Here is a 21,970-nt window from a genome sequence, read left to right as displayed (position 1 = left end):
TGATCTCCTCTTGTTTGTCTTATATTTTTTAAATGTTTAAAAACCTCAGTTTTTTTTAGCAATGTCGATATTTCAGAAACCCTGCGTGATTTCCAGTCCACTTTGCAGGTGTCGCTTTTGCTTTTACAATTACAAGTCGATACATGTGCAATTGACTAACGGTTTCAACGTTTTACCATTGATGGCATAAATGTGCATTTCAAAATTGATTTAAATACTTTACTACATGTACGACCATATTAAACAATATATTGTTGTATAAAAAGAAAAAAGATGAAAACAATGAATATGAGAGGAAAATATCGTCTGTAGAATAATACCAATTTTTACGTTGTGCGAACATAGGTGCTTAACCTATTGTGGAGAACAAACATTGCAACCGATGTAAAAATGTTGAACACGCACATTTAATTTATATATATACTGATACATTGTCAGGTGTATACGACAAATTGTCAATGACGGTATAATGCACTATAGTAAGACACTAATAATAATATTGTCTTATATAGAATGGTATGATATTGTTTCAGGGCAAGCAAATCAAGTGTTTGCCCAATGAATATTACTCTACAACAACAATAACAAGAGGAGGAAAATTATTTATCAATTAGGTAATGTATATGTCTTTATACAGATGTGTCAATGGTAAATAAAATTTATATATTCTTGCATATTGACATATATTAACAACTTACGTGTTCAAAGTTTCATATGGTTTTACAGGAAATAGGTTGCAATAAGAGCAATCGCAAAGTTTAAATTATTATATAAACTATAATAATGTTAGTTGTGCTTCTGAATGACTATGTTTATTAAATTTTTTTGTAAAACTTTAAGCAGGACTGTTCTGTACACTTGTGTACTACACTGTATATATGAATACATAGGAGATATTGTGGTGGTAAGAAAACTGAAATCTGATGACATTAAGAAAAACATGGAAACAATGAAAACAAACACTTTTATTGTATAGTGTGCAGGACCATCAATGGAACCAACATTGTATACGAATGATGTATTACTGACAGAACGAATATCTGTTCGGACAGAGAACATCAAGAAAGGTGACATTGTTGTCTCTAAATGTCCTTCAGACCCTAAACAACATATATGTAAAAGAGTTGTAGGATTGCCTGGAGACAAACTGGAAAATGGAATTATAGTATGTAACATTGGGATGAATTGTTGTAGCCTGTAGAAGCTAAAGTTCGAAGTCGAAAATATTAAGCAATAGATCTTGTACATTGTCTCAATATTATGGAGACTAACTCATGCAGTTACTACAGTGTCTAACAGCACTACTTATTAGGTACCAAATGGCCACGTGTGGTTGGAAGGTGATAATACCTTCAACTCGAATGATTCTCGCGAGTATGGGGTTGTTCCACAAGGTCTGTTACGAGGACGTGCATTCTGTAAAATATTACCACTTAGAAATATCACCTATTTTGCGAGAGAGGACGCGAAACATGATTAATCCTGTTAACAAATTACAAACCAGAAATAGTACAGAGGATAATAATCGGTAGGATAAATATGTAATTTGTATACCGTTTTTTCTTTTATTTCTCTATTTCTATGACGTGTTTGCAGGTTAAATAAACTATTTTAATAATGTTTACAGCTTTGTTATTGTGACTTGTGTCCATGTCATTATTCATAATATGTAATATATCGTTAAAAAGCGTCACGTGCAATTTCTTTTAGGCAATTACGAAGTACACTTTGTTTTTGATTTGAATTCATAAGAATCTCGATGCAAATAACGTGTATTCGTACGTATGAAAAGTGTCAACAACAACAAATTTCATCCCTACCCAAGGTACAAAAATATTCGTGTACAGTTGCCAACGATTCTCGTTGGTCGAACGGTGTCGTGTGATTTTATTTACAAATCAAGCCCTCCCAAATGCGTTCGAACCACTTTTATATAAGGTACGTTTTACCATTGCGAATTTAGTTTAGAAGCAACAATTCACCGACAGACAGTTCCCTATGCTTGATGTGTCAAATTTATGCTGTATACTTAAAAAGAACAGTGCAAGTGGAAACATCGAAAGAAAATAAATAAACTAAGTTCTTTTAGTGTCTGTTCAGTGATAACAATAAATATTATTTGTATTATTAGAAACATTCATTTCACTGGTTTCGTATACTATCTTTCGTTCTCTATCACCGAAAGGAATGACAAGAAGTATAAACATTCGAAATTATCGGAAATATCTTTCTTTGACGAGGTAAGTAAAATTTCTTTGATAATCGGTTTACTCATAATCTATTTCCTATCGTATTTCGTCAGCCCACACTCCATTTGCATTATTTTATTTCTTATTGCGTTAGTGTATGTATATATACGTGTGTTTACGCGCATGCTTTTTATACTGAACTCGTACGTATTATGTACGTATAAGAATTAGATCGAACGTTAGGTTAACATTTAAAATTAATAGTTGTTGCAATAGAATGATTCACGCTATTTCGCGGAAAATGATTTGTTGCTGAACCAAGGCTAAAAGAATCCTGTTCGATCTGTTCAACAGCTGATTTTAACAATTCTGTCGAGGCCAACGTTCTTCGGTGTGTATACGAAATTTATTTGCCCGATTTGAAGTCAAATATTTATAATCGACTGTCAAGCATCATGAGCAACAACCACTAATGTAAAAATTAATATTACAAGACGATTATTGTTAATTTCCCTCGTTAGTAAATGCACTTGTTTTTTTAAAGCTTTCAAAATATTATGACAGATACTTCAGCATATTCAGTTCTCGTTTCTGTCGTACGAGCCTCTATTTTCACAAATTTTGTATCTTAGTAATTGAACAGTGACTAATTTGAATAATAGTAATATATAGTATTTTTTCTTTTCTTTATATTACAGACAATTGGCTCGTAACACAGAAGATAGAAACAATGGTGGAAGCATTTATAAGTACAAGTTCTTCGATCGTGTAAATACATTTTGGAAAACCAAGATGTCCATGCAGAATTATTCGAAGTTTTTGGCACAGCTGAAAGACTACATTAATAAAGCTGGTTACGATAAATCTCTTCAGATTTATTTTTCCAAAGATTGGTTGGAAACCTTACAGAAAGCAACGTATGCACAAATTAATACTTTAAAAAAGCAATTACCCATTATAAATGTGAAGAATGCAAATCATGATGAGATAAAAAACACAAACAAATATAAAGAGAATGAAACTGAAAACCAAAAAATTTTAATAAGACCCGAAAAAGAAGTTGTGGATTCTGTTAAAAGTCAGAAAGCATATCAGGTAATTAAAAGAAAGAAAGAAAAGAAAATCTTGCAACTTGTAATTTTGAACTTCTTTCTTTCTATTTGCAGCAAATAGACGAAGATATCGTAAACGAACGAAAAGTAGAAGTCAAGGAACAGTCTTATAACCTTTCACAAATTTTGGATAATTTGATGTTTAAGTTAACCAGTCAAACTAGGACCGGTGCTCTGGTAATAGCACCAAAGTGGAAAATAAATGTCCATAAAAATGTATCAAAGCACAGCATTGTGTCTAGAACACGCCATGTTTTAAACAGTATTGTAACTGCTGAATCAAATGCTTCAAGATTGAGGAGAATAGAAGATCTATTAACTCACATTGATCAGTATCCAGAAGCTAGACATTATGCGATCAAAGAAGGAGCAATTGGAGTATTACTCAAAACTCAACGTCGAACTAAAGACGAACAAATAAAAGGTAGAAAATACTTCACGAATATCCGCTCCTTAATTCAGAAATTCTGATCTGATCTGCATCTGTTGTTTTACAGCATCGATTAGAGAGGGGCTAGCAGTGTTAGGCCATGTTGATCCATTGCCTGGTCGTGGAATTAGAATTCTTTCCATTGATGGGGGTGGTATGCGTGGTGTCTTGGTCATAGAAATGTTGAAAAAACTTGAAGAGTTAACAGGGAAGAAAACGCATGAATTGTTTGATTACATATGCGGCGTGAGTACAGGAGCAATTCTTGCTGCTGTTTTAGGTATGCAAACAATATATAATATTACTCTTCAAGTAACGATAAATATTGTTTATAGCACTAATATATTCAATAATTTAGGTGGCTATAAAAAAAAATCATTGAGTGAAATTTCAGAGTTGTACAGAGAACTAAGTATAAAAATATTCACTCAAAGCACGATAAAAGGTACAAGTAATTTGGTATGGAGTCATGCATACTATGATACAGCACTGTGGGAAAAATTATTGCAAGATCATTTAGGGGATAAGATTCTGATTAAAACTGTTCGCGATCCGAATACACCAAAGGTACCTATAAAAGAAAACGAACAAATTAAAAATTTCTGTTCTAATTCGAATTGTTATCCAGTTCTCAGCCATATCTGCAATCGTGAATCATGAACGTGTGATGGCTTATGTGTTTCGAAATTACACTTTACCACACAGAGTAGAAAGTCAATATATGGGATCTCATAAGCATAAATTATGGGAAGCTATAAGAGCATCTGCAGCAGCTCCCAGTTACTTTGAAGAATTTAAACATGGTGAATTTCTTCATCAGGATGGAGGTACGGTTTCTCGTATTTATTCAACAAAAGTAGTAGAATATTATAAAATAATTGGTTTTCTGAATCCTAAAGGTATACTGGTAAATAATCCATGTGCGGTTGCGTTACACGAAGCCAAACAATTGTGGCCAAATAATCCGATCCAATGCGTGATCTCGTTTGGAACTGGAAGAACGCCGAATCGAATGTGTGAAAACAGCAATGAATCTATGGAAATCGCAATTTCGAGCTGGAAAGAGAAATTTTATAAAATTTTAGACAGTGCGACCGATACGGAAGGTATAATAGGCTTTATAATAATACTAAAAGTTTCTGTCTCGGAGTTTCACATATATATATGAAATATTTATTCCTATAACGATATTTTTCTGTACCAATAGCTGTACATACGATGCTAAATGATCTCCTTCCCGAGCACGTTTATTATCGTTTTAATCCGTATTTAACGGAAATGTTGTCGATGGTGGAGATACGCCCAGAGAAGCTTACCCAGTTGGAACAAGATGCGAAAATGTATATACGTAGAAACGAGGAGAAATTTCAGAAAGCGGCACAAGTTCTCTTAGAGAAAAGACAAATCCAGCAGCAAATTATGGACTGGATTGTGTTGCAAAAACAAATTTCAGGTTTATAAATTCTGATGTATTTGGAAAATTTATGGAAATCAAGTACAAATTCTAATTAGAGTCTAGTTAGACTCGTTCATTTTATGAGTAATCTTAAGAATAATTCATACAGTTGTGATCCTTTGAGTAATATCCAATGGGAATAGAATTTATTGAATATATTGTTTATGTTTTATTTGTTATATGTTTTAATAGGTCAATTGATATTTATTTCTATCTGTGATTCTGACTGATCATGTACAAACACGTTATATGTATATTTATGTACACAAACATACACACGGAAAACAAAGAAGTGTATTTGTACATACTGAAGTTATTTACATAAGGCCAGTATTAATGTATGTATGGTGAAAATACATATGTAATTTTAACTTGTAACAAAAACAAAGTGTCTATTTATTTCATAATATATATATGTATAAGGAATATGCGAGACCAAATTAGTTTAGTAAAATTTTTTAAATTTTACAAAATTGTTAAGATACAATTAAATTTGTAGTTTATAAACAAACATCACTATGTTAAAAGTTTATTTTTCGTTTTATATATGTACAAACGTTGAAATAAAATGTTATCCATTTATTTGTGTAAACTCCCTTATTTTATTCAAAATATTGGAAAGATATGAGATAATTTAAAATATTCTAATTTTTTATTTACGTACAATGTACCATCCCGAAAAGAGTTTAATTGGCGCTGCTGTCAATGTTGCTTCTCTTTTTCTCTGTGAGTCCGTCTTCGTACAAGTGTCGTAAGTGCACGCAGTTTCATCGATTTATATCTATGTAATCTGTTTAATGTTTATTGTAATGTAACTGAAAAATTAGTAATAATTATATTCTGTGAAAGTATTTCCTATTCTTTTTCAATAATAATGCAAACATAAAAAGTTTACTTGAGGAAATGTCTAACCTCACATATCACTGTTGACAATATATTTGTGTATACTTAAATCATTTTTTTTAGATCCTACAATAGGAAAACATGGCAAAATCCAAAAATCACACTAATCACAATCAGAGTGAGTACAACAGAAAAATATGTATATTATTAATACTGTATTACATATTAAACACAATTGCATATTTTGCTGCTTTATAGATCGTAAAGCTCATCGGAATGGCATTAAAAAACCAAAACGATATAGGCACGAATCTACGCTTGGCGTAAGTAAATTATTCATTTTGTTTAAATATATAGCGTCTTATGGAATTATAAAATCTCTTTTATGTACACTGTGATTTTATGTCCGCATCGTTTATTATCATATTTATATAAAATATGCTAGTTTGTGGAGTAGCAATAGAAATTCTTGTACACATATTGTCAATTAAATTTTTCAGATGGACTTGAAATTCCTGAGAAATCAACGATTTGCAAAGAAGCATAACTTGAAACCAAAAGAGCAAATAAAGAGGGCAGAGGAACGTAAAGCGCTTCGTGAATCTAAGAAATAGGTTCCTGTTTCAATGAGTTTATCGGAATAAAAACTTTATAAAAGTCTTTTCTTCATTTTTAATGTATTCCTGTAATTGCCAGTACCATTAATGAAACATAATTTCATGCATTGTCGCTTAAAGCGTACAAGTTGCGTACTACTTATATATATACTCCACAACTTAGACACGTTTATAAAATTGTACAATTATAATCGTATTAGAGCAAAAAGTATTAAAAATACTATTAAAACAAATAGTTTTTTTATAGAAAAAAGGTGGAATATTAATTTAATTAAAGGCGGCCGTATACGTTATAGTATACTGTATATAAGGTATACTGTGCCTTAATAATGTCTTCAAGTCATTTTTTAATGTATTGCACAACTAATTTTATGCAATCGGGAAAAATAGTAGAAGAACACATAATCGCTTTAATCTTTACGATTTTAATAATTTATTCTACTAGTATATATAACACGAATTAAAAATGGCGGCCGAAAATGTTATAGACAACTCTTGTCCAATAGATGTTAAAAGTTCTTCAAATCCACGAATCATTTTATTATTTAGTGGTAAAAGGAAGTCCGGGAAAGATTTTATTACGAATGTTTTGCATGAAAGGTAAAAAATTTGTAGTTTTACTAGACGTAATAGACAAAATTATATCTTAAATCTGTATGTCATATACTCTTCCAGGATCGGACCTGATAGTGTCATCCTTAGGTTATCGGGACCAATTAAAGCTCATTGGGCAAAATCTATGAATCTTGACATCGATGGACTTTTAGGAGATGGAGAATATAAAGAAAAATATCGAATTGAAATGGCCAAATGGGGAGAAAACGTTAGAAATCGAGATTATGGCTATTTTTGTCGTGCAGCTCTAGATATGTATAATGGTAAAGAATTTTGACTTGTTGTTGTCTGTGAAAATCTTTTCTTCTAAAATATCATAATAACGTCGATGGTATGGTATATGTACTGTTTCTATAGTACACGACAAATCAATATGGATAGTGAGTGATGTAAGAAGAAAAACTGACATTCAATGGTTCATGCAAAATTTTGGAAGTGCATGTAAAACAGTTCGTATCTTATCGGATGATACCACAAGAAAAAAACGTGGCTGGATTTTTGTCCCAGGTGAACAAATATTTCTATTTCTAATTTTTAAATTCTAACGATGTATGTATATTTTATATAGGTGTTGATGATTCGGAAACTGAATGCAATTTGGATGACGTGAATACATGGGATTTGGAAGTGACAAATAATGATGACAATTTAGAGTTTGTTTTGCAGCAGATATTCAGATTAATAAGCTAGCCAATTGAGCAAGAATCTATCTTGCACGTATATGTATATTGTTTAGCCATAAATTTAAAGAACACAAATTGTTTCCACAATGTTAGAAATGAAACAAAAAATATAGAACCAAAGAGCAGAAAAATTTTGGTATTATTTTCATTTAAGAAATAACGTATATTTTTTAAAGGTGGATTTTTACCATACAACATTTCGAATTTGCCATATTTCGTCCTACAGCGGTATGTACGGTAGAAGCCTCAAACTACTAAACCAAACTATTAATTACCAACAGTTGATAATAAATAGAATGTTACAGATTTAATTATTGCAATGTAAGATGTAGGATCGATATACGGAAATATTACAAATTGTTGAAGATCAAGAATGTCAAATTTGAACTATTGGTTCACGCGTTATTTAATTTCTAAAAATTGTCCCCCTCCTCCTCCCATACTTAACTAAAAAGTAAAGGTGGATAACCTGTTTTAAAATTGTTTATTTAATTAATTTATTTAATGGATATATATTATTGTTCTGTACGTTCTGCGTTCTCATCTACTGTAAAAATTCTTGAGAGTACTTCACCACATCTACCCTCCACTTTGATGCTTGCAAGATCGTCTGCCCTTGTCTGACCAATATTTAATATAGCTATAGGTATTCCAATATTATTGGCTTGTAACGCTATTCTATAAGCAGAATATGTAGTCATTGTAGAGCCTAAGATCAATAATAAATCAGAATGTTTGACATTATATTGTACACTCTCTACCACCCAACGTGGTACGTTGTCTCCAAAAAATACAATGTCAGGTTTCAGAATGCCGCCACAATTCGTGCAGTTGGGAACAATAAATTTTTCTACTTGTTCCTATGAAAGTATAGAGTTAGTTAAGTTGATAGGGTACTTTTAGATAAGTACATACACATATATTAGTTACCTGCGACAAATCCACATCTCCATCAGGCCTTATCATTTGAGCAGTTACAGTAAAATTTGGATTGAGACTATCTAAAATGTCTTGTAAATAATATCTACAGATTTTGTGATCACAATCGAGACACATTACTCTGAATGCTGTTCCATGCAATTCTATCACTCTTCTACTGCCTGCTTTCACATGCAGATTATCAACATTTTGAGTAACAATGCATCTAACTTTTTGCGTATCTTCTAATTTCTTTAATAATTTATGAGCATCGTTGGGTTTGAGAGAGGAGAATCTAAAGGAACATATCATATAAATGTAAGTACATTTGCCTTTACTTTTGTGTGGAAGAACTTTAACCTTGGCCAACCGATATAATTCCTAGCCCAGTAGCGTTTTCTAACAGTGTTGCTTGCACAAAAATCTTTATAAAGTACAGGTCTGCGATTGCTTCTCGCATACAAACCAACATTCTCAGACCTATAATCAGGAATGCCACTTTCCGTAGAAATTCCTGCTCCGGTTAATATGCATATATTATTGTGTACATTAATTATTTCTTTCAATCTCATTATATCAGAATCCTTGGCTGGTTTACACTTTGGCACAAATGTAAAGTCCAAGTATGATCTAACTGAAACATTGGCAATGGTTCATTCATATTTAATAGAATAGCTTAAAATGCAAGACTTAATAAACTCACATAAATTTGTTGATCCTGCAACAATATATGCAACTTTATGAATCCCTCTATGAACGTTCATCGCAATACGAATATTGATATTTATTAAAGAACTATTGTTTATACACGCAAAATAGCGTTTAACGTCAGTGAGTATTATGTTCTCGTTATCATACTTTGGATTCATGACAACGATATTCTATAACAAATTCTGACGTAAAGTTCCTAAACAATCAACGTGAATACATCATTTTCTAATTTACGAGAATGTGTTCTTATAAAACGCGTTCAAAATCTGAAATCATCCCGGAAAATTAAATTCATGAGATCGTAAGCTTCCATTAATTGATGATTTAAACATTATTCAATATTTGTTACATAAAATCACATGCAAGTATAACCTACAAACTACATGTATATATACGTATGTGTGATAGTATGTATAATACGGTTATTAAAAGATTGTTCTAGATTCTAGATTATGAACAGAAAGGACGGAGTCTAGTTGCGGGGGTTGTGACAAAATATCGACATAGATTTTCCTGAACAATTCCGTATCCTTGATTTAGTTTCTAATGTCCTAATTTTGCCAAAATTAATGTTTTCAGCCGTCCCTACATTGCGTATATGTGGCACCTCTTGTGGGGAAAAAAGGAACCTTCTTTCGATGTCCGTACAGCGCCAATTAGTCCAGTAGCAAAACGCTCAAACCGTTCGCCGAATTACCAGCCGTCGAATTCGGCGAATAGTTTGAGCGTTTTGCCACTGGACTAATTGGCGCTGTATGGACATCGAAAGCAGCTTCATTGTTTTTCCGCTAGAGGCGCCACATATGTACAATGTAGGGTCGCCTAAAAACATTAATGTAGGCAAAATTAAGGCATAAAAAATTAAACCAAAGGCATATAATTGTTCAGAAGAATTTATTGCATCTATATTGTGTATAAAGAGAAGTGTCAACATTATTTGTTCTTTCAATGAAGGGAGAACAAAATAGCGGCACTGTTTCCACCTGTTTCGCATATGACTCATACCCAGCACCCATGTATACATGTTCCTATGCTCCCAATGCTCTATTCTTTAGGTCCATGCACACGATCTAGAATCTAGATTCTAGATTGAACAAAGATCAGTAGATTCGAATGAAATGAACTAAATATAAAGCAATCGTTTCCTCAGTAAATGGTAACAGTTAGCGATTTTGTTTAACCATTGTGGTTTTTTAGTTACTCTCTAAATAAACTTTTTATTCAAGCTGAAAAAGTCCCTAGATTTTGTATTCAGCTTGAACGTCGTCTACGAGGGGTACTGCTACATATACCCGAATCAGTTGAAGCCATTTGTGAAAGGTAACGTGTCGGGACCTTTTTAATATTGAGAAGTGTAATTGTAATTGGACGAAATGGCTGCAATTTGTCTATTAAACCCAAAAGCTGAATTCGCGAGAGCTGCTCAGGCATTAGCGGTGAACATTTCCGCTGCGAAAGGAATCCAAGATGTAATGAAGACGAATCTTGGTCCGAAAGGCACCATGAAAATGTATGTATTTATTCTCACGTGTAAACCTTAGGATCATATATCTACTTGAATTTGCTGGTTTAAATACACGAACAAACGAAAACGTACCAAACTATGAAATAACATCCTATATTAAACATACAGATGCAAAAAAAGCGTCTATCTCACTTTTATTATCCTTATTAGGAGAAGTTTATGATTCACGAAGCACCGGTTCCGGCGCAGCCTAAAAATGACAATTTTCAATTTTTTTCTACCATCAATTTCATTGTCTCAAATGTGTTTCTGGAAATGTAGTAAATGTCAAAATTTACATTTTTCTAAAACTTTCACTTATCGAATGTACGTATATGTAATTTAAACTGTTTTTCTCAAGGTTGGTGTCTGGAGCAGGTGACATTAAAATCACAAAGGATGGCAATGTCTTATTGCATGAAATGCAGATACAACATCCAACAGCATTGCTTATTGCCAGAGCATCTACTGCACAAGAGGATATGACAGGAGACGGTACAACCAGTACTGTGTTACTTATCGGGGAGCTGCTCAAACAAGCTGATATTTATATATGCGAGGGTCTTCATCCTAGAATGCTCACAGAAGGTTTCAATCTTGCTAAAGCAAAAACTTTGGAAGTATTAGACTCCTTGAAGATTAATATCGAGCCTACAAAGGAAAGCTTGATGGACATTGCAAGAACTTCTCTTAGGACTAAAGTTCATCCTCTTATCGCTGACAAGCTGACAGAGATTTGCGTGGATGCTGTATTGGCTATTAGGCAAAAAGATCAAGATATTGATTTGCATATGGTAGAACTGATGGAGATGAAGCATAGAACTGCGGCAGACACTAATTTAATTCGTGGTATTGTAACGGATCATGGAGCCAGGCATCCGGACATGCCTAAGAGATTAGAAAATGCATATATATTAACATGTAATGTCAGCTTAGAATATGAGAAGAGCGAGGTAAGTGTTTAAAAATAAATCGATATCTATATTAATTGATAATTTACCATAAAATTACATGTATTAGGTAAACAGCGGTTTCTTCTATAAGACTGCAGAAGAACGTGAAAAGCTTGTAGCAGCAGAACGTGAGTTTATAGATAATCGTGTGAAGAAAATCATTGAATTGAAAAAGAAGTTGTGCGACGGAACGGACAAATCGTTCGTTGTAATAAATCAGAAAGGAATTGACCCACCGTCTTTGGACATGCTCGCTAAAGAAAATATTATCGCTCTGCGCAGAGCAAAGCGTCGAAATATGGAACGTTTGTCTTTGGCTTGCGGCGGAACAGCCATGAATTCCTTCGACGATTTACGGGAAGAGCACTTAGGATGGGCCGGACTTGTATACGAACATGTATTGGTAAATAATCTAATATTTAAATAATTATTTCGTACGCGATATATAATACAAGTACTATTTCATTTTAGGGAGAAGATAAATACACCTTCATAGAAGAATGTAAGAAACCAAATTCTGTGACAATATTACTGAAGGTAATGCTATCAAAATAATATTTTCGAATCCAATAAATTATAATTTCTAAAATTATTATGGAAACTTTCAGGGACCAAACAAGTACACTTTGGAGCAATTAAAGGATGCTGTCAGGAATGGTTTGAGGGCTATCAAGAATGCTATTGATGATCGAGCTCTTATTCCTGGGGCCGGAGCTTTCGAAGTTGCTGCCAGTCAGGAGCTTCAACAGTACAAAGAGAAAGTTAAAGGAAAACAGCGTTTAGGCGTGCAAGCTTACGCAGAAGCACTACTTATCATTCCGAAAATTCTTGGTAATATTTTAGATACGTTATTCATGATATTGCAATTACTAGTTAAATTAACGAATAATTTCTACATCTGATACGTGCAGCAATAAATAGCGGATTCGATGCGCAAGATACGATCGTAAAATTGTTAGAGGAAAGAAATTCATTGGGTGAAGCGGTGGGTTTGGATGTTTCAACGGGCGAAGCTTTAAAACCTACCGATGCTGGAATTTACGATAATTACAACGTAAAGAAACAAATTATTAACTCATGGTAAATAGATTTCATTAAATAATACTTATTATGTATCCCACATTGTTCGTGCTCTTTAACAATAATAATCATGTACTTTCAGCACAATCATCGCCAGTAACCTGCTTTTGATCGATGAGATAATGAGAGCAGGGTTGTCATCTTTGAAGGGCTAAATTACCGTTAAGTAATCGTTTATCTCAAAAATCATTTTTGGATACTAACATCCAAGAATGATTTTTAGGATAAACAATTGCTTCTAAAAATTACTTCGTTTAATTTAATCACCTCGTTTGCACGAAGCCTATCGTAACTTTCGCATAACTCTTACATTTTGATATGCTTTCGAAGGATACAAATGAATTGCTCCGAATAACAAATAAAATGTTATTTTCCAATTAAAGAGCAGAGAAATCGTGGGTATTTATTTCTTGTTAATCGTTACAAGCTTCCTGCTAATAACTACAAATTCGATTCTCAAATGTAAGAAACATTCACCTCGAACTTTGTACAACACTTGAAATAAAAAAAATTCAAATAATTATTTGTATAAACATTAATTTTTCCCCGTAATATCTTAACGCGCGAGGGACTGCCACAAAGAAGTGCAGTCAGAGAAATGATGACCAGTTTTATTATAAAAATCAAAAATATTTATGTGAAATTTTATGTTACACCGTATTTACAAATTTTTACAAATTAGCGTAGAGCCTATCGTCACTTACACGACGCTCTTCAGTCTTGTATATTTTCTGTTCATTATTTCGCATACTCGATGCTGCAGAATCGAAGACGAAAATTATATTGTAAAAAATAAATTTCATACGCACATTACGAGCATCTTACGACACGTTATCACACACGACGTAAATGTTAACACGCAAAACTTTATGTTTATAAATAGTAGTCTATGGAATACTCTGCAGTTACATACTTAAGTAATATTTCTATTTTTGTCAATTATCATCAATTAAAATGCCTGTAGATATTCTTAAAGTTATGATTTGCGTAAGATTATATTACAAACGTTTCGCAACATAATATAAATATTGTACTTTACATGTTAGCATTTACATCGCAGATGTGACATAGTTGTTTTAAAAAATTTTCTGCTTCGCGAGAATTGATCTTTATCAGATTTGATACGACAAGGATTGTTCTTATAAAACGAAGTATCCTGCCCTGTCGGTATTCAACAGTGTTTGCTTTGTAAGTACATGATAAAATGTAATTCCATTACATGTTATTACTGGTAAAATAAGATAAGTCTATGTATAAAATAAATAAATTTAATATTTGCTCCTTCGGTTTACCTAAACTAACAGTTCTCACTTTTCAAATTCTGATGTTTCTAAATACAATTATGAAGTTTTAACGATTGCTCACCAGAATATAATACAATGTACTTTTCATTTCATTACTTCTCCTTTTTCAAAAATGATCATTGTTTTCTGTGTTTGTGAAATACCTACTACATAGTTAATTTTTGATTGGTTTATGTAATGAAAATATTCGTTCACATGAATTGAAGAAAGAAAAATTCAAATCTTCAATTAAATCGATAAATGCATACTACGCCTACGCATATCTTTTTCCGTTAAAACACGGCACTGTTGGTTGAATTTTATAAAAATTCATGTAGTTTTACAAACAAATGTATAATACCATACGCGAGCTTTGGTTATCGTTGATCGATATGCTAATAACTGTCAGGAAACAAATATTTAGCTATCCTACATTAACTGAAATCATAATTGAAACTTAAATATGTTTTCATACTACCGATGTCCAAAGGAATTACTGTTACTTTCTCTATATACATATGAATTATTTTATCTTTTTAACAGTTGCCGCATCTGTCACATGTTTAAGATCTTTCAATATTATTTTCGGATCAATGTTTATCAGCTGCGAAAGAGTGGTACAGTTCACCTTCATTCGATGACCGCCGACTACCATGTACGTGTTCAATTCTGACAGATTGATAGGACTTCTGGGAATGCCGTAATACGAAAATTGCTTACTTTTCGACGACTGTTGCCTGTCGCCAATCTTAGGAGGTGAAAGGTATTTGGAATAGGGATTGGTACTTTTTCTAGCCACTGCTTTTACTTTGTAAGGGATCAGGTTTGGCCGAATTGTTGACCTAGCTGTGGATTTCTTCGCCACCGCATGATTCTTCGGTTTCCGCAGAATCTGCTGCTCTTGGTCAGTGTCAAAGTCCTCGGCGGTAGACTTTTGCCACTTGATCTTATTCATCATTTTTTCCAGTAACGACTCATAATTCTGTATGCTCTCTATTTTCAGGTCCATGCCGGAGTGCTCTTCGGCGCTGTGCGTGGACACTTGGGTTGGCGAACTGTAGGTTTTGTCGCAATATTTACACTTGAATAAACTTATATGTCTTGTCACGTGGTTTTTCATCACACTAATGGAAGTAGTTGCGAACGCGCATTCAGGGCACGCATACCCTCTGGGTCCTTTAGCCTTCTGTTGTTTCTTGAAATTTAGCGGCAGGTGAGAGTGAAACATCTCATGATGAGTCTTCATTTTCACTTCCGAGTCGCAGAGTTCATTGCACCACTGGCAAATCCAGCCTTCTTGCGTCGACTCAAGTGCGTCCATCTGCGTATCGTTGCACGATTGTTGCAGATACAGTCCATAAGAGGACTTCGTCTCTGTTTTCGAACATTCGGGTTTTGCAGGCCATTCCTCCAAGTCTTCGTCCAACTCTATCTCTTCGTATCTGAACGGATAAATTAATTGGGCTGACGGTTTGTCTGATATTATTAATTTGCGCACTACGCTCTGCTGATTCTCTTTCGAGTCGGAAACCTGTTCTTCCTCCATCTCGTCGCTGCAATCGTCCACAAGAATTTTCTTGTCCAAATTCGTGCTTCCAGATTCGCTGGACGATTCAAACGCAGCTGAGTCGCTTGATTTAATCGGCTGATGGATCACTGCGTGGTTCCAAAGCTCGGTTTTGTTTGCAGCAACGAAAGGACAATAGGTGCACTTCAACGTCTGTTTCGACGCGACGTGCACTCTCATGTGTCCTTTGAGACCAGCGAGATTGGCAGCGACGAAGCCACATATGTTGCATTTCTCTTGGGTCTCGGGTTGGTCCTGATTATCATTTTCCACGTTGTTGTCTTCGCTCAGCTTCCTCTTGCGTTTCTTGGTTCGTTTCGGAAAAACTAAACCGTACTCTTTCTGCCAGAATTCGTCTGTTAACTCCGGCCCTCCAGCATCCGGATTTTGAACAATCTTTTCCTGACAACCAGGATGTTTCGAACGTATATGCTGGCGCATCAAGCTTTCTGAATTGGTGCTGCGATCGCAATACGGACACAAAAACCCTAATCTTTTCAAATGAGTCAATTGCACGTGCAATTTGAAACCGCGCCAACGCGTGAACGTTGTTTTGCAATGTTTACAGACCAATGGTTTCTCCCGATCCTCCTCGGTTCCGCCTACAATATTATCTTTACTTGTTTCAGCGTCTGCAGTACTCATTTCAGATTTGTCGCTTTTTGCTGGGCTTTCGTCCATAATAAGGCCTTCTGTATCCTTAGTACCATCCTGTGTTGTACGTACATCGGGATTGAGCTCCTGAATTTTACCGTCCTGTGTATTGGACTTATTTGAGATGTTTGCAGCTTTCACAAGACTTTTAGCAGAGGTAGGTTTGGCGGCAGTGTTAACGACGGATGCTTTAGAATTATTTCCAGTATCCGAGCTGCTTGCATTTTGTTTTGCTAAAAATGCTTTTATCGTAGCAGTTTGCCTTGCCAGTAGCGTAATAACCTATGATTGGTAATATAGTAAATATAGAGACTTAAATACTTAAATTTTATAAAGCTAAAACAATTCGATGAAAATTTACCCAATCTTCGATGTCGTTGTCCGGCGACAATGGCTCGTGATGAGAACGTTCTCCATTGTGATGTTTTGTGAAATGCTTGAACAAAGCGTTACGGTTCACCGATAAATATCCACATTCTCTGCAATGCCACCTACAATAGAAACGTTTTGGTATCAATAAGAGGACATAGATCGATTGAATTGAATCAAATTGAATCACAAAGACGTATCGATCACTTACCTTGCATAATTCAATTCCCTATAAAGATGATCTCTCATATCGTGTTTATATTTTGTTTTAAATTGTGTACACAGGGTACAAACGTACATATTACCGTCAGATTTACCGTAAGAACCGAATCTACCAGTGTCTGACTCGTTCGAGTCATTGTCTTCGACCGTTTTGACTTTTGTGTCTTTGACCTTGTCCACCGCATTGGGCGTTTCAGGCGTAGTTTCTTGTTCAAGAGGTGCCTTGTCGCAAGGCAATAATCTCTTCGATTTTTCTTTCGCAGACTTGATGTCGTCCACAACACCTAATTTCCCTGGTTTCATTTTTACTGGCTTAGTTGGTTGCGGTTCCGTTTCGCTCTTCCTCTTCCCTTGTTTCGTTGAAGACTCTGCGCTTGTTTCGTTCTCCTCCTCCAAAAGAATTCCACGAATATGCCTGATTCTAGGCATATCTCTTCTCCAAAGCGGCGTTGTGTCAAAAGGCTCCTCCTGTCCGCTTTGCTCAACATTCTCGCTGCTCTTCTTGTTCACGCCCTTTATCCTCTGATATATCAGTTCATAGTCCACGTTAGGATCAGTCGAGTGTTTGTTGCTAATATGTTGCTCAAACACGATTTTCCCGCTTGTTTTGAAGGGGCACAAGTTACACTTGTACTGAGACTTTTCGTCGTGGACTGTCGAGGCATGATTCGCCATTTCGGCTTTATACACGCATTTATAATCGCAAATGTTACATTTCCAGTGGTTTCCGTCTGGGTCCGGAACCTCCTCTTCGTTCTCTTCCTGCAGAGTTTGGGTGTTCTCGGTGCTTTCCAGCTCCCTGATCACTTTAACGAAGGGTCGTTTCTCCGGGTGTTTGTCGGATAAGTGTCTTTCCACCACGTGCCTAGTCGACAATTTATCGCTTTTAGACGACATAGAAAATGAACCGACGAGACTGAAGATCTTTTAAACATCTGACAAGCATATTAATGTTTCACACTCCCCTATGGAGACATCCGTAATGCTTTACTTTGAAAATTAAAAAACATTGGTTTTTATGCTTGTCAAATGTTTCAAAGTCATATTGTACTTTTAAAATGATCTCGGTTTCATAAATGTTGGTATACCTATGGTAGTGATGATGGTTACAGTGGGAACATTTATAGAGTCTAGTGTCGTGCATTTTTAAATGGACACCCATCTTATCGATCGCTATATTCAATCCTTCTTGACCAGGTTGGAGTTGAGGACAGTGAGGACATCTAAAATACTGTTCCTCGGAATGCAACGCTTTCAAATGACACCTTAACATTGCTTCGTCGACTGTCAGGTAATTACATTCAGCTACACCGCACACATACCTGTCGCGAGAAGAAGATAGTCGATAAAATGTAACAAAATATAATCCTCTTAGTATTCGTTGTATAGACATTTCTAATGATACTTGCCTCTTATGTTCTGGAACAAATTTCGGAATGAATTCGTCATCGTCGATTTTGCCGGCCTCCTTCGGTTTTCCGCCCATTCGTCCATTTTGATGGGAACTACTAGCTAAATTTACCATTTTGTCGAACATTCGTTCCTTTTTGTCCAAGCAAGGTACAGGATTCACGGGACCACTCTCCGGCACAGTCTCGTCGTTCAAGTGTAACGTCAAGTGTCTGATAATGTTTGTTCTTACTTTAGTTGTAAACGGGCACACAGCACACTGCACTACGCGATTGTATATAGCTTGACGCGGCAATGACTCTATTTCGTCTGGACTGAAGGATAACTTTTCAATGTCAGTGGCCTTGTCATTTTCCTTTTCTGTGGTTTTTGTGCTTTTACGTTTCTTTCCCCTCTTTTCTCCACTTTGACTTTGCTTTAAAATGTATAGAACATAAATATCTAAGTATACATACACAGACTACGATCTATGTTAAAAACTATTAAATATACTTACGATAGCTTGCACAATAAATAAACCATCAACAGATGGGTTCTTCGGGTCGGCTGGTACCAATTTGCTGGCCGGAAATCTGTGCTTAGCTTTCATATGCGCTATTGCTTGGTAGCCAACCGTGCATCGCATTTTGCACAGAGAACAACCGAAACGTTTCAGTCCGTGTACTTTCAAATGTTCCAATAAAAACCCAATTTTCAAAAACCGCTTGCTGCAATGGGCACAGTTCAAGTTTTTATTATCACCGCTTTGTGGACACTCCCTCACGTGAGATCTCAAGGAGGCTGCATTTTCTGCACCGTAATCGCAGAACTCGTAACCGCATTTGTATAATTTTGTTCCTGTGAAGCCCGTGTCCTTGATGTCTTCTAACGTCAATGGCTTATCATTTTTATTCGCTGTATTGCTGGAAGCGTTCAGGCTTCCTGTGGACTTGTTAGACTCCTCGTTATCGATAGGCAACTGCTCCTTTGTTTCAGTTTCTTTTGCTTTAGATTTTTTCGGTGTATCAGGGTCTTCCTTTTTACAAAAATCGGACTCATTCTTATCAGTTTTGGAAGAACTGGTATCTGAATCCACAATATCAACGATCTCAATATCACTGTCATCGCCTTTATTGTCATCCGCGACCGTAGGTCTGCGAATAGTCAGATTACTGAACCGTTGACTAGTATTTTTCAGAAAATCAGGATTATCCAGTAAATTTATGTTTATAAATTCATCGGTGCAGTTTTCGGGGACAATGTTAAATAATTTAGGCGCGTCCAGCAAGCTAATATCCAAGGGATCGGTTTTGGTGTCGAAAGAATTCTGTGACGTGGTCGCGTCACAGGATTTGTCCGAAGACATTCTTTCATGCGTAGGAGACTCTATGGTCGGCGTGTTACACGAGGCGAATAAAGACGATAACGATTTACTCAACGCTTCGTTCTCGTCTTTGCTCAGCATATTAATGTCATCCAGTGAATCGGAGAAGGACGTGTCAGGGATAGAACACCCGCTGACAGCATTCACTGTAACCGATTCTTTGGTATTTCTTCCATCGTTGTCCACATCGTCATCCAATATTCTCAACGTCAACTGATCTTCTTTCCCTCGAGATGACTGAAAAATATGGCGTAACATGTAACCCATAGAACTTGCACCTACACAACGTTCATTGAAATTTATTTACCTGCAAAGCTGGAATAGTTCTTTCTAAGAATTGTGGTAGTCTATTACAATGGAACGAACTTAAATGTTTATGCATATCGCTCGGTGAGTCTGAGCCGCTTAAACAGTACTGACATTGATACTTGAAAATCCAGTGCACCTTGTAATGCTGCAAAATAATCATAGATTTGGTAAGGAGGTTCCAACCCGACCTTATCATTATTTATAGACAATTAGAATTAATCAAAATGACTTACGGCTATTAGTTGCTCCGTCTGCGAACATGTGACAGAACACAAGTGACACTTAAATTTCTCATTTCTCGACGAATGTTTACTTTTCAAATGTGCCATGAACAATTCGGGAACATAGAACATCTCACCACAATCTAGAAAAATAATTTAGTTAATGATTGCTGTTGCTTATCGAGCATTCGTTCGATTGCAAAAATATGAGAACGTAATTAATCGCACCATGTTCACAGATGTAAGGATGTATACAAGCGAGTCTATTCTCGGTTTCCCTTGTTGGCACCTCGGCCACCTCTTTACCGAGAAGAACACCGTGGAGGCCAGGGTGAGAAGCAGACTGTGAACAAAATAGAAACTTCAGGTAAAAGAAACATCTTAAAAATGATGCACAGAGCAAAGGCTGAACTTGGGTACGGACCTGGTGTAATCGAACGTAAGATATTGTAATGGCTCTGTAAAAACAGTAACTGCACTGGTAACGACAGTGGGCGTGTTTTTCTTCTATGTGTTTCTTCATTTGTGGCCAATCTTCCAATGACATGTAACAGTAGGCGCATTTCTGATAATCAAACGGTGGCTTCTGTCCCTCTTCCTCGTACGCGTGCTGTTGGTAATGCTGTTGGAATTTCTCGAGGATATCGGTCGTAAAGTGACAGAATCGTCCCATGCATTTGTACAAGTGAGCCAACTTAGTGGTTTTAAGCATCGCGTTGTAAGCATCCGAAGATTTCAATTTCAGCGCCGGATCTATGGCCTTCAGAAGAGTCGGCGATTGTAGCACCTTCACGATTTTGTAATTCAAGTTCGACGATTGAGATGTTACAGTCACGGTACGTGTAGTCACTGGTGTGACCACTGCGCTTTTATTGACCGAAAGTGGAAACTGCAACTTGCTATCAACCTTCAGAACCGCTGACTTTGGAGCAATCGGAATGTAGTTTCTGGACAATTGTGGACTGGTCACACCTACTGGATTCAAGGACAGACTCTTTACCGGGATCAACTTCAACGTGTCCGTTCCGACTGTTCGTATAGATTGAATGTTCTTCACCAACGGCTTCGTCACCGTGACGGTGTTCACTTTTTTCAGAATTAATGGTGTACTAGGTTTCGATTTCTTCAGCAGCGAAACGCCTCTGCTGCTCTTTATGGGAGAAATCTCAACCGCTTTTCTAATATCGTTTATCTACAAAAGACCATTCGAATATAAGAACAAAATGAAATGGAACAAGAAATTCGATTTGGCAATCGATCACTCACAGTAGGACTTCCAGCATTGTCATTGTCAATACTCGGTGCGAGACTGACCACATTTTCAATCTTCAAGAACGAACATTCCTCTTCTCCATCCGATTTTAACACGCCCTCCACCTTATTCGTAGATGTAACTTCGTCTATGAAATTAAGCACAGAATGGATAAAACATCAGTAATTTGCTTTAAGTCGTAGAAAACA

At 35.6% G+C, this 21,970-nt stretch overlaps 7 protein-coding genes across 20 annotated transcripts in view; 5 read left to right on the top strand and 2 right to left on the bottom strand.

The window, feature by feature from the left end:
- The first annotated feature begins 136 nt into the window (after positions 1-136).
- LOC117222040 (mitochondrial inner membrane protease subunit 1) lies at positions 137-1,620 on the top strand. Of its 2 annotated transcripts, XM_076520437.1 has the most exons (4): positions 137-614; positions 727-904; positions 977-1,165; positions 1,313-1,620. In XM_076520437.1, the coding sequence occupies exons 2-4, from the start codon at positions 803-805 to the stop codon at positions 1,478-1,480; spliced, it is 459 nt and encodes a 152-aa protein (XP_076376552.1). In that variant the 5' UTR covers positions 137-614; positions 727-802; the 3' UTR covers positions 1,481-1,620. The 2 variants fall into 2 exon arrangements, with proteins under 2 accessions (XP_076376552.1, XP_033329388.2); XM_033473497.2 differs by having other exon boundaries at positions 137-904.
- A 152-nt stretch (positions 1,621-1,772) lies between these two features.
- LOC117222036 (calcium-independent phospholipase A2-gamma) lies at positions 1,773-5,769 on the top strand. 3 transcript variants are annotated; one of them, XM_033473490.2, is made up of 8 exons: positions 1,773-2,240; positions 2,888-3,284; positions 3,356-3,725; positions 3,799-4,011; positions 4,090-4,298; positions 4,360-4,558; positions 4,631-4,837; positions 4,939-5,769. In XM_033473490.2, exons 1-8 carry the CDS (start codon positions 2,188-2,190, stop codon positions 5,190-5,192), a joined length of 1,902 nt encoding a protein of 633 aa, XP_033329381.2. In that variant the 5' UTR covers positions 1,773-2,187; the 3' UTR covers positions 5,193-5,769. The 3 variants fall into 3 exon arrangements, with proteins under 3 accessions (XP_033329381.2, XP_076376530.1, XP_076376531.1); XM_076520415.1 differs by having other exon boundaries at positions 3,799-4,298; XM_076520416.1 differs by lacking the exon at positions 1,773-2,240 and adding an exon at positions 2,378-2,580 and having other exon boundaries at positions 3,799-4,298.
- A 92-nt stretch (positions 5,770-5,861) lies between these two features.
- On the top strand, positions 5,862-6,690 carry RpL29 (ribosomal protein L29). Of its 2 annotated transcripts, none has more exons than XM_033473498.2 (4): positions 5,862-5,938; positions 6,154-6,208; positions 6,289-6,353; positions 6,531-6,690. In XM_033473498.2, the coding sequence occupies exons 2-4, from the start codon at positions 6,172-6,174 to the stop codon at positions 6,642-6,644; spliced, it is 216 nt and encodes a 71-aa protein (XP_033329389.1). In that variant the 5' UTR covers positions 5,862-5,938; positions 6,154-6,171; the 3' UTR covers positions 6,645-6,690. The 2 variants fall into 2 exon arrangements, with proteins under 2 accessions (XP_033329389.1, XP_033329390.1); XM_033473499.2 differs by having other exon boundaries at positions 5,882-5,972.
- A 397-nt stretch (positions 6,691-7,087) lies between these two features.
- Positions 7,088-8,076, top strand: Pmvk (Phosphomevalonate kinase). Its single transcript, XM_033473496.2, has 4 exons — positions 7,088-7,247; positions 7,323-7,525; positions 7,620-7,769; positions 7,831-8,076. Exons 1-4 carry the CDS (start codon positions 7,114-7,116, stop codon positions 7,950-7,952), a joined length of 609 nt encoding a protein of 202 aa, XP_033329387.2. The 5' UTR covers positions 7,088-7,113; the 3' UTR covers positions 7,953-8,076.
- Positions 8,077-8,414: 338 nt separating this feature from the next.
- LOC117222038 (NAD-dependent protein deacylase Sirt4) lies at positions 8,415-10,187 on the bottom strand. Of its 3 annotated transcripts, none has more exons than XM_033473494.2 (5): positions 9,934-10,187; positions 9,567-9,840; positions 9,224-9,497; positions 8,876-9,158; positions 8,415-8,805 (listed from the first exon to the last, which is right to left on the bottom strand). In XM_033473494.2, exons 2-5 carry the CDS (start codon positions 9,730-9,732, stop codon positions 8,461-8,463), a joined length of 1,068 nt encoding a protein of 355 aa, XP_033329385.1. In that variant the 5' UTR covers positions 9,733-9,840; positions 9,934-10,187; the 3' UTR covers positions 8,415-8,460. The 3 variants fall into 3 exon arrangements, with proteins under 3 accessions (XP_033329385.1, XP_076376541.1, XP_033329386.1); XM_076520426.1 differs by having other exon boundaries at positions 9,951-10,187; XM_033473495.2 differs by having other exon boundaries at positions 9,224-9,493; positions 9,567-10,186.
- Positions 10,188-10,833: 646 nt separating this feature from the next.
- On the top strand, positions 10,834-13,631 carry CCT6 (chaperonin containing TCP1 subunit 6). Its single transcript, XM_033473492.2, has 7 exons — positions 10,834-11,084; positions 11,440-12,031; positions 12,099-12,434; positions 12,503-12,568; positions 12,640-12,862; positions 12,943-13,111; positions 13,194-13,631. The coding sequence occupies exons 1-7, from the start codon at positions 10,948-10,950 to the stop codon at positions 13,264-13,266; spliced, it is 1,596 nt and encodes a 531-aa protein (XP_033329383.2). The 5' UTR covers positions 10,834-10,947; the 3' UTR covers positions 13,267-13,631.
- A 732-nt stretch (positions 13,632-14,363) lies between these two features.
- LOC117222032 (uncharacterized) overlaps positions 14,364-21,970 on the bottom strand; it is a 21,398-nt gene continuing 13,791 nt past the window's right edge. For 7 of the 8 annotated variants that reach the window (XM_076520390.1, XM_076520389.1, XM_076520387.1 and 4 more), the window contains 11 exons: positions 21,776-21,909; positions 20,934-21,701; positions 20,738-20,852; positions 20,522-20,652; positions 20,287-20,433; positions 19,113-20,216; positions 18,616-19,031; positions 18,295-18,528; positions 17,196-18,089; positions 16,977-17,106; positions 14,364-16,897 (listed from right to left, as the gene is read on the bottom strand). In XM_076520390.1, coding sequence (XP_076376505.1) covers positions 14,918-16,897; positions 16,977-17,106; positions 17,196-18,089; positions 18,295-18,528; positions 18,616-19,031; positions 19,113-20,216; positions 20,287-20,433; positions 20,522-20,652; positions 20,738-20,852; positions 20,934-21,701; positions 21,776-21,909 — 6,053 coding nt within the window. In that variant the 3' untranslated portion in view covers positions 14,364-14,917. The remainder of the gene's footprint in view (positions 16,898-16,976; positions 17,107-17,195; positions 18,090-18,294; positions 18,529-18,615; positions 19,032-19,112; positions 20,217-20,286; positions 20,434-20,521; positions 20,653-20,737; positions 20,853-20,933; positions 21,702-21,775; positions 21,910-21,970) is intronic. The other variant, XM_033473477.2, reaches the window with a different exon arrangement.

This window comes from Megalopta genalis, chromosome 3, assembly GCF_051020955.1.
Source record: "Megalopta genalis isolate 19385.01 chromosome 3, iyMegGena1_principal, whole genome shotgun sequence".
Lineage (NCBI taxonomy): Eukaryota > Metazoa > Arthropoda > Insecta > Hymenoptera > Halictidae > Megalopta > Megalopta genalis.
Note: the sequence above shows the minus strand (reverse complement) of the source record. Positions and strands in the feature narration are given on the sequence as shown.

What these genes read in the sequence shown, in the direction of transcription:
- LOC117222040 (XM_076520437.1), top strand. Translation starts at nt 803, where the DNA reads ATGACTATGTTTATTAAATTTTTTTGTAAAACTTTAAGCAGGACTGTT. An exon ending in ACATAGGAGATATTGTGGTG is followed by an intron (nt 905 to 976) that starts GTAAGAAAACTG and finishes TTTATTGTATAG; the next exon opens with TGTGCAGGACCATCAATGGA. An exon ending in AACTGGAAAATGGAATTATA is followed by an intron (nt 1,166 to 1,312) that starts GTATGTAACATT and finishes ACTACTTATTAG; the next exon opens with GTACCAAATGGCCACGTGTG.
- LOC117222036 (XM_076520415.1), top strand. Translation starts at nt 2,188, where the DNA reads ATGACAAGAAGTATAAACATTCGAAATTATCGGAAATATCTTTCTTTG. An exon ending in AAAGTCAGAAAGCATATCAG is followed by an intron (nt 3,285 to 3,355) that starts GTAATTAAAAGA and finishes TTCTATTTGCAG; the next exon opens with CAAATAGACGAAGATATCGT. An exon ending in GCGATCCGAATACACCAAAG is followed by an intron (nt 4,299 to 4,359) that starts GTACCTATAAAA and finishes ATTGTTATCCAG; the next exon opens with TTCTCAGCCATATCTGCAAT.
- CCT6 (XM_033473492.2), top strand. Translation starts at nt 10,948, where the DNA reads ATGGCTGCAATTTGTCTATTAAACCCAAAAGCTGAATTCGCGAGAGCT. An exon ending in TAGAATATGAGAAGAGCGAG is followed by an intron (nt 12,032 to 12,098) that starts GTAAGTGTTTAA and finishes TACATGTATTAG; the next exon opens with GTAAACAGCGGTTTCTTCTA. An exon ending in TTGTATACGAACATGTATTG is followed by an intron (nt 12,435 to 12,502) that starts GTAAATAATCTA and finishes ATTTCATTTTAG; the next exon opens with GGAGAAGATAAATACACCTT.
- RpL29 (XM_033473498.2), top strand. Translation starts at nt 6,172, where the DNA reads ATGGCAAAATCCAAAAATCACACTAATCACAATCAGA. An exon ending in TCACACTAATCACAATCAGA is followed by an intron (nt 6,209 to 6,288) that starts GTGAGTACAACA and finishes GCTGCTTTATAG; the next exon opens with ATCGTAAAGCTCATCGGAAT. An exon ending in GGCACGAATCTACGCTTGGC is followed by an intron (nt 6,354 to 6,530) that starts GTAAGTAAATTA and finishes TAAATTTTTCAG; the next exon opens with ATGGACTTGAAATTCCTGAG.
- Pmvk (XM_033473496.2), top strand. Translation starts at nt 7,114, where the DNA reads ATGGCGGCCGAAAATGTTATAGACAACTCTTGTCCAATAGATGTTAAA. An exon ending in ACGAATGTTTTGCATGAAAG is followed by an intron (nt 7,248 to 7,322) that starts GTAAAAAATTTG and finishes ATACTCTTCCAG; the next exon opens with GATCGGACCTGATAGTGTCA. An exon ending in AGCTCTAGATATGTATAATG is followed by an intron (nt 7,526 to 7,619) that starts GTAAAGAATTTT and finishes CTGTTTCTATAG; the next exon opens with TACACGACAAATCAATATGG.
- LOC117222038 (XM_033473494.2), bottom strand. Translation starts at nt 9,732, where the DNA reads ATGAATCCAAAGTATGATAACGAGAACATAATACTCACTGACGTTAAA. An exon ending in TGCAGGATCAACAAATTTAT is followed by an intron (nt 9,498 to 9,566) that starts GTGAGTTTATTA and finishes CCAATGTTTCAG; the next exon opens with TTAGATCATACTTGGACTTT. An exon ending in GAGATGTGGATTTGTCGCAG is followed by an intron (nt 8,806 to 8,875) that starts GTAACTAATATA and finishes ATACTTTCATAG; the next exon opens with GAACAAGTAGAAAAATTTAT.